Here is an 8340-nt window from a genome sequence, read left to right as displayed (position 1 = left end):
GCCTCTGGAGTTGGGGGATGCGGGGGTTATGTAGGAAGTTAAGCCTGGAGGGCCTTGCTGGGGAAGCCATTGTCCCTGTACCTGAGATGGGTGCAGCCACAGCCCTGGAGCCAGCCTGAAGCTCCTGGTGCTTTCTGGGGGCTACATATAGGAGTGTAGTGCCCACCTCAGAGGGGCAAACCCGCTCTGCAGAGGGAATCAAGGTTCACATAACCAGAGAGAGGAGGCACTCAGCAAGGTGGCTCCAGAGCCAAGAGTCAGACTCTGGGTCGTGACTTGGCCCAGCCCCACCCCCTCTGAAGCTCGCTGAGAGTGGCTGCAGTCTCGCTGCTGGATGTGCATATGGTGGTCATTCCCTGTGCTCACAGGGGCAGGGGTCCTCCCTTACTGGACTGAGGTTGCCAGCTGCTCCAGGTCCTGGGTGGGAGTTCATGTAAGCCGTCAGTGGGGCAGGTCTGTGAGAGCTCCCCTTACACTCAAGTCTCTCACAGTGGCCAGAGAAGAGGAAGGCTGGAGTCAGAATGAGGCACCAGGGCGGGCACAGCCTGCCCAAAGGCCCCTGGGATTACAGGCAGGATGGGGAGCCCTATCTAAATGTCTCCCACGCCCCACCCCAGCCATTCCAGGCCAGGAAGTCCAAATTGTGCCCCTCAGAGGGAGGGGGCGGCCTCAGGCCCATTCAGACTGCCCAGGGAGGGCTGGAGAGCCCTCAGGAAGGCGGGCGGGTGGGCTGTTCGTTCTTGGAAAGGTTCATTAATGAAAACCCCCAAGCCTGACCACCTAGGGAAAAGGCTCACCGTTCCCATGTGTGGCTGATAAGGGCCAGGAGATTCCACAGTTCAGGTAGTTCCCCCGCCTCCCTGGCGTTTTGTGGTCACCATTAATCATTTCCTCTGTGTATTTAAGAGCTCTTTTGCCAGTGAGCCCAGTACACAGAGAGAAAGGCTAAAGTTCTCTGGAGGATGTGGCTGCAGAGCCTGCTGCTCTTGGGCACTGTGGCCTGCAGCATCTCTGCACCCGCCCGCTCGCCCAGCCCCAGCAGGCAGCCCTGGGAGCATGTGAATGCCATCCAGGAGGCCCGGCGTCTCCTGAACCTGAGTAGAGACACTGCTGCTGAGATAGTAAGTGAGAAAGAGAGTGGGCCTGTGCCTAGGCCACCCAGCTGGCCCCGGACTGGCCACGCCTGTCAGCTTGATAACATGACATTTTCCTTTTCTACAGAATGAAACAGTAGAAGTCGTCTCAGAAATGTTTGACCTCCAGGTAAGATGCTTCTCTCTGACATAGCTTTCCAGAAGCCCCTGCCCTGGGGTGGAGGTGGGGACTTCATTTTAGATGGCACCTCACAGGGTTGTCCACTTTCTCTCCAGTCAGCTGGCTGCAGGAGGGGGTAGTAACTGGGTGCTCAAGAGGCTGCTGGCCGTGCCCCTGTGGCAGTCACATGAGCTCCTTTATCAGCTGAGCGGCCATGGGCAGACCTAGCATTCAAAGGCCAGACCTAGCATTCAAGTCACCAGGGGACAGGTGGTAAAGTGGGGGTCACTTCATGAGACAGGAGCTGTGGGTTTGGGGCGCTCACTGTGCCCTGAGATCAAGTCCTGTTGAGACAGTGCTGACTACAGAGAGGCACAGAGGGGTTTCAGGAACAATCCTTGCCCACCCGGCAGGTCCAGGTGAGGCCCCACCCCCCTCTCCCTGAATGATGGGGTGAGAGTCACCTCCTTCCCTAAGGCTGGGCTCCTCTCCAGGTGCCGCTGAGGGTGGCCTGGGCTGGGCAGTGAGAAGGGCAGGCTCGTGCCTGCCATGGACGGGGCAGGGTCTATGACTGGACCCAGCCTGTGCCCCTCCCAAGCCCTACTCCTGGGGGCTGGGGACAGCAGCAGAAAGGAGTGGTGGAGAGTTCCTGTACTACTGTGGGCACTTGGTCACTGCTCACCGAGGAACAACATTTTCCACAGGAGCCGACCTGCCTACAGACCCGCCTGGAGCTGTACAAGCAGGGCCTGCAGGGCAGTCTCACCAAGCTCAAGGGCCCCTTGACCATGATGGCCAGCCACTACAAGCAGCACTGCCCTCCAACCCCAGTGAGTGCCTACAGCAGGGCCTCCAGCAGGAATGTCTTAATCTAGGGGGTGGGGTGGACATGGGGAGAGATCTATGGCTGTGGCTGTTCAGGACCCCAGGGGGTTTCTGTGCCAAAAGTTAGGTAATGATTAGCCCTCCAGAGAGGAGGCAGACGGCCCATTTCTTCCCAAGGAGTCAGAGCCACGGAGCGCTGAAGCCCACAGTGCTCTCCAGCAGGAGCTGCTCCTATCCTGGTCATTATTGTCATTATGGTTAATGAGGTCAGAGGTGAGGCAAACCCAAGGAAACTTGGGACCTGCCCAAGGCCCAGAGGAAGTGCCCAGGCCCAAGTGCCGTCTCCTGGCAGGACTTTCCTCTGGCCCCACGTCGGGTGCTTGAATTGCAGAGGATCAAGGAAGGCAGGCTACTTGGAATGGACAAGGACCTCAGGCACTCCTTCCTGCGGGAAGGGAGCAAAGTCTGTGGCCTTGACTCCACTCCTTCTGGGTGCCCAGAGCCGACCTCAGCCCAGCTGCCCTGCCCTGCCCTGGGACCAAAAAGGCAGGTGTTTGACTGCCCAGAAGGCCAACCTCAGGCTGGCACTTAAGTCAGGCCCTTGACTCTGGCTGCCACTGGCAGAGCTATGCACTCCTTGGGGAACACGTGGGTGGCAGCAGCGTCACCTGACCAGGTCAGTGGGTGGGTCCTGGAGTGGGCCTCCTGGCCTCTGCGTTCTAAGAGGCAGTAGAGAAACATGCGGGTGCTTCCTTCCCCCACGTTACCCACTTGCCTGGACTCAAGTGTTTTTTATTTTTCTTTTTTTAAAGGAAACTTCCTGTGCAACCCAGATTATCACCTTTGAAAGTTTCAAAGAGAACCTGAAGGACTTTCTGCTTGTCACCCCCTTTGACTGCTGGGAGCCAGTCCAGGGGTGAGACTGGCCGGATGAGGCTGGCCAAGCCGGGGAGCTGCTCTCTCATGAAACAAGAGCTGGAAACTCAGGATGGTCATCTTGCAGGGACCAAGGGGTGGGCCACATCCATGGTGGGAGTGGCCAGGACCTGCCCTGGGCCACACTGACCCTGATACAGGCATGGCAGAAGAATGGGAATATTTTATACTGACAGAAATCAGTAATATTTATATATTTATATTTTTAAAGTATTTATTTATTTATTTATTTAAGTTCATATTCCATATTTATTCAAGATGTTTTACCGTAATAATTATTATTAAAAATATGCTTCTATTTGTCCAGTGTTCTAGTTTATTTTTGACCATGAGCAAATGCCAGTGGTGCCTGCCTTCCCACGAGGCAGGGAAGGGAAGAAACGGGGAAGTGGAGAGGGGGCGGGGGCCTGCCAGGGGTTGGGCACTATCCCAGGGCCAACACTGTCAGAGCAGAGGGGAGGTGAGAGCCGGGCATAGGTGCGGAATTCTGCACACCTGGATGGGCTTCCCGGGATGCTCCAGGGCTCCCACCCCAGAGAATGGCTCTCAAGTTCACCTGCAAGTCCAAGTGACCAGCCCAGGGAACTCTTATCCCAGAGAAGGGCATCACCCTTTCTGGGGAGTCCTGGGGGTTGGCTGGTCACTGGCTGAACAGGCCCACCCTGGCATCAGGCCAAACACCCGCCCTGTAGAGGCCTTGGCCCCTGTGCCCCACGCCCTGCCCCTCACACTCTGGGATTCAACCACTCCGAAAGTAAACAGCAAATAGACTAACTGTTCAGGGGAAAAGAAACCAAACCACATGGGTCACAGTGCAACGTATTTACCAAACTTGCCCCAAAATGGGTGATCTTAATCTTTGAGAGTCAGAATGTAAGATCATAATTTGTTGGTACATGGCTGTAGTGCCGCATTTTTCTGAACTGGTTTTTATTTTTACATGAAATTTTGAATCTAATCAGGCACTTTCCCCTAAAACTGATGGCCTGCAGGCTAAAAACAAAGTAGGCCTCCTCCTTCTTCTTACTTTGACAGCTGGGCTCAAGTCCTTGTTCCTGAACCTGTTCCCTCGTCTCCCTCCAGGACTATGAGGAAGTGGATGTGCCCCAAGTCTTGGGTGGGCAGCAGGGCCAGCTTCTCCTTGACAGGTGGGCCTGGGGAAGCTGGCTTGTGGCAGCTTTAGCGCCTGCCTGGCACTGTCTGCAGTCATGCACCCACCACCCCTCTTGCTCTCTCTGCTTCAGTCAGCACCTGCAGACGGCGCCAGGCCTGGCCAGAGACTCACTCCATGCTCACGCAGAAAGACCGTGACTTCAGGTGTGATTACAAATAAGAAGTCAGGGTGAATGCTCAGGATGAAGCCTGAGGGTCAGCACAGGCAAGAATCCATGAGGTGTGCTGTGGTTGTTGAAAATGCATGAAAATCACGTCTTGCCCAGCGATAAGGTCCTCTCTGTCTTCCGCGTAAGCCAGTGATGACTGATAAGAGGTTTAGCATTTCCTTAGACTCACATATATAGGTACCCCTCTCCACAGAAATGCTGCCAAGGCCAGGGCTCGGACCAGCTTGGAGTCACCTTCAAGTAATACCATGCACCTGTACATGCTCCTGGCTCGTGTGCTCTGGGGGTCAGAAAGCCATTCTTCCCAGTGAAAGTAGCCATGATGTCTCCCCACGAAAATCACACAGCAATCTGTGCTGAGATTCAGAAAGAACTCTCGGCTGACAATAACATATACAAGGTAAGTCTGGGTCTCCATCAAACGTTATTTTGCTCTTAGTGCCCCTTTGTGCTCCTGACCAATTTGTCTGGCTTCCAGGGTTCCTTCAATAGGCCCCAGAAAACCAGTGAGGTAAGAAACAGCTACCCCGGGACCTTTCACACTACATTTGAACAGGGAGAGAGAGATCTCACAAGTCAGTGCCCAGGGAAGAGATAACAACAAGGGATAGTGGAGTGAGAAATCTGGGAGAAAGCTCAGAGTGTGGGGATGGAACCTCCAGCTCAGTCAGCAGGTGAGTCTCCCAACCAAGTGCAGCCCTGAGCCCAAGGAGAGACTAGATGCCCATTGCCTCCACTGCTCGGCCTGCAAGGCCCACAGGTCTCCTTGTGGGACAATCAGGGTAGGGCCTGAGCTTGGGTCCAGGGCTCCTTCCATCCAGGTTGACCAGGAATGGATGAGGCTGGGTCATCTGGTGCGCTGCTGTGCACCAGCACCATCCCAGAGCCCCAAACCTGTTTCAGGAGCTCTGCTATGAGGAGTTTACAAAGAACTTTACCTTCACCCTAAAGGGTCTCATTAACAAATATGACGAACAGGACCATCACATAACGAAGGTTTATATGGACATGGAAGAACTCACCAAAATCTGCCCAAAGCTGAAAGTACATTGCTGTTTGCTCTTAGCGGAACCTGAGACATCATTTCCCTGCACCACAGCCAGGGGCCCAGTGAGGCAAAGGGCTTTTATCACCCTGCCTGCCACGTGCAAGGTCTCTGGTGCTACTCCTAGGCCACAGGTGGCTATCCTCCGGAATTGTCTCCAATCTAAAAGAAGTCCACTCACTGACACAGGGTGGAGGGTGGGGAGTGGAGGGCTGGGTGTGAGGAAGTGGCGATTCAGAGATTCTCAGTGCTTCTGTCTGTGCTGTCTGCCAAGCCCCCATGCACAGGGATCAGCGTGGGACAGGTCTGAGACAGGTCAGAGCAGGACTGGTCATGGACTCAGGCTGAGGTCATGGACTTGAACTGAGAGCCAGTGCAAGCTTGCTCCAGTTTGCCCTGTCCTTGGGGCCTCTTTTGGATGATGAACCCCACTGAGAACCCATGATGGGGGGATGAGCAGCAGTTTGTGGGGGCATGCCTGGAGAAGTGACTGAGCTGCCTCTCCCTCTTTTCCCACTGCTCAGACAGTCCTGGGTACTCCTCCCAGCCTGCTTGTCCTTATGTCCCTGTCCTGGACAGCCATGGGACCTGCCTACCCTGCGGGCTCCCTCTCCAACACTATGGATAGTCCTCAGACTCTGGACCCTCAAACAGTTGGGGAGGGCCTGCCAGTTACCTCCTAGAGGATGGCTGGAAGGACAAGAGTTTGCTTTTATTTATTCATTGTTTTTCCTACTAAGAAGATGACTGAAATGTGTATTTCTCGTTTAGCCAACAGACTCACCCAAGAATGGTACTATTGAGTAAAGTCATTTCTCCAAGTTCAAGAAAGCCTTATAGAGGGTTATCATATCCATAGAAGGATGGAAATCTTGTAAGAGGATCAAGGGCAGCCTCTGGGTTCCTGCCCTCTCCCGAGGTTAGCACTGCAGGAAATTGGTTGGAAAAGCATCAGGAACAACTTACTGCTGGGTTGGGGTGTGAGTTTGCTGGCCCTGGGCCGGCAGACAAGGGTGTGGGTGGGTACTGGGGGTGGTGGTGCCTGGGGACACATTTCTATAACTGACACCTGCTGCTTCAATAAAGCCCAGGATGTGGAAATGCTGGTGAGTGAGAGTCATGATGGAGTCCAGCCTCATGGGGATGCAGTCCTGTTAGTCTGCAAAGGGTGGGGGCGATGGCTCCATTTCTGGGCTCCATACCTGGAGTTCCACGGGTCTCTCAGGAGAAGCATCTGGCCGTGGATGAGGCAAATGGGACCCCACCTCATCTGAACCCCCACTGCATCTCCAGTGCCAGTGGGCACACAGTGGGGGCTCTATCAACTTGTTATGCCCCCCTTCTCCTTGTGTCTGTCAGAACTCAAGATTTCAGGTCCTTTCCCAGGCCCGCCTCCCCAGCCTCAGTCAGCACCTGCCCACTCCAGATCCAAGTGCCAGGACTTGAAGATCAAAGCTCTCCCTCCTCTGTTCTGTATCATAGCTCCTGGTGAGCTCTAAACCTAATCCAGCCCTGCCACCCCCTCAAGGCCCAGTGCGGCGCCACAGAAATGTCAGCCCTGGTAAATGGCTCAGGTGAACAGGGCCTTTCAGGTGACTCACAGAGCACTGGGCACAGGGTGGGACCTGAGGAGGAGGGGGCCCACAGAGGCCAGGGACATCTCCAAACCCCTGGCTTCCTCTGGACCAACAGAGTCATCTGACCTCAAAGTAAAACCTCTTTCTTGGCCTGCAAAGCCCTGGCCAACACTCTCCTGTGTCTCCATGGCCTGACGGCCCCTCCCTGACTAATACCACCTCACATCCACAGAGCACTGGGCCCTGCCTGGGGTGAGATGCCAGTTGCTTGAGTCCTAAAATGCTGCCAGACTGGGCTACAAAGCTCTGACCCCCTACCCTTAGCTCTAACTTGAATTCTAATCATTTGAGGAGTTTATTGGAGGCAACTGGGATTACTCCACAGTCCACACAGCTTCCTACAATCCAAACCTCTCCAACTGTGAGCTTCTCCACCTGACCAGGACCGATAAAGACCCATTTGTTCTGGAACATAATTGTTAAGTTGCAACCACAACTTAGACCAGGCCAGACCTGCAGGGAGTTTGCCACATCTGCCCATTGACAAACCTGCCCAGCTGTAAAGCTTCGGAGAGCACCTGCAGCCCTGCAGGCCAACCACACACCTGCCCACCCCATCCCTTGACCTAGGATCCCAAGACCCCCACTGCTCATCTCCACCTTGAGGGAACACATCAGTCTGGAGGTCAGCAACTGTGCCCGAGCAAAGTTGCCAAATCATCTAGAACATGGAGGGTAGCCCTGTGACTCAGGATCAGATGTCAGGGGCTAGTGCAGGGCCAGGGGCCAAGGGTGGTTTCAGTCCAGAGAAAGCCCATGATCCAGTCACCAGAGACTGTAAGCTCTTGTCCCTTGGGTGCACCACCTGGGTGCTCAGAGGTCCCAAGGCTCTGGAGTGTATGAGGTGCATAGCTGGATGGCACTGCTGGGACACACTGGCAAGGAGACCCTCCATTTCCCTGCCCCAGCCTCCTCTTCCCTGTCCTAGGCCTCCTCCAGGCATGAGGTCTGCTGACCTTGAGCTCCTGACAAAGCCTGAGGTATCTGACAGTGGGGTTGGGGAGCGTAGATGTATGTCCTTGTCACCTCGGTGCCATGTTCAGTACAGCACAGTACAGTACACGTGAGACTGGCCTGCCACTAGCTTGCTGTGTGACCTGGGACAGGTACTTCAGTCTCTCAGCCAGAGTCCACAAAGGCGGGGTGAACTCCAGCCCTAGAGGCCAGATCAGAACTCAGGTCCACGGTTTTTATCCAGCGAAAGGACCTCAGGGCATCTGGCTCAACTCTGGGGAAACTGAGGTCAGAAGGGTTGACAGGGAGCTTCTGGTACCTCTTCTGGTAAACAGGGAAATTGGAA

At 54.8% G+C, this 8340-nt stretch overlaps 1 protein-coding gene across 1 annotated transcript; it reads left to right on the top strand.

Moving 5' to 3' along the window:
• The first annotated feature begins 927 nt into the window (after positions 1 to 927).
• CSF2 (colony stimulating factor 2) lies at positions 928 to 3317 on the top strand. Its single transcript, XM_032155892.2, has 4 exons — positions 928 to 1121; positions 1222 to 1263; positions 1959 to 2084; positions 2892 to 3317. The coding sequence occupies exons 1-4, from the start codon at positions 963 to 965 to the stop codon at positions 2997 to 2999; spliced, it is 435 nt and encodes a 144-aa protein (XP_032011783.1). The 5' UTR covers positions 928 to 962; the 3' UTR covers positions 3000 to 3317.
• The last annotated feature ends 5023 nt before the right edge of the window (positions 3318 to 8340 follow it).

This window comes from Hylobates moloch, unplaced genomic scaffold, assembly GCF_009828535.3.
Source record: "Hylobates moloch isolate HMO894 unplaced genomic scaffold, HMol_V3 SCAFFOLD_6, whole genome shotgun sequence".
In the NCBI taxonomy this organism is placed as follows: Eukaryota; Metazoa; Chordata; class Mammalia; order Primates; family Hylobatidae; genus Hylobates; species Hylobates moloch.
The sequence above is the reverse complement of the archived record's forward strand: the minus strand, read 5'-3'. Positions and strand labels throughout refer to the sequence as shown.

What these genes read in the sequence shown, in the direction of transcription:
- CSF2 (XM_032155892.2), top strand. Translation starts at nt 963, where the DNA reads ATGTGGCTGCAGAGCCTGCTGCTCTTGGGCACTGTGGCCTGCAGCATC. An exon ending in GAGACACTGCTGCTGAGATA is followed by an intron (nt 1,122 to 1,221) that starts GTAAGTGAGAAA and finishes CCTTTTCTACAG; the next exon opens with AATGAAACAGTAGAAGTCGT. An exon ending in AGCACTGCCCTCCAACCCCA is followed by an intron (nt 2,085 to 2,891) that starts GTGAGTGCCTAC and finishes CTTTTTTTAAAG; the next exon opens with GAAACTTCCTGTGCAACCCA.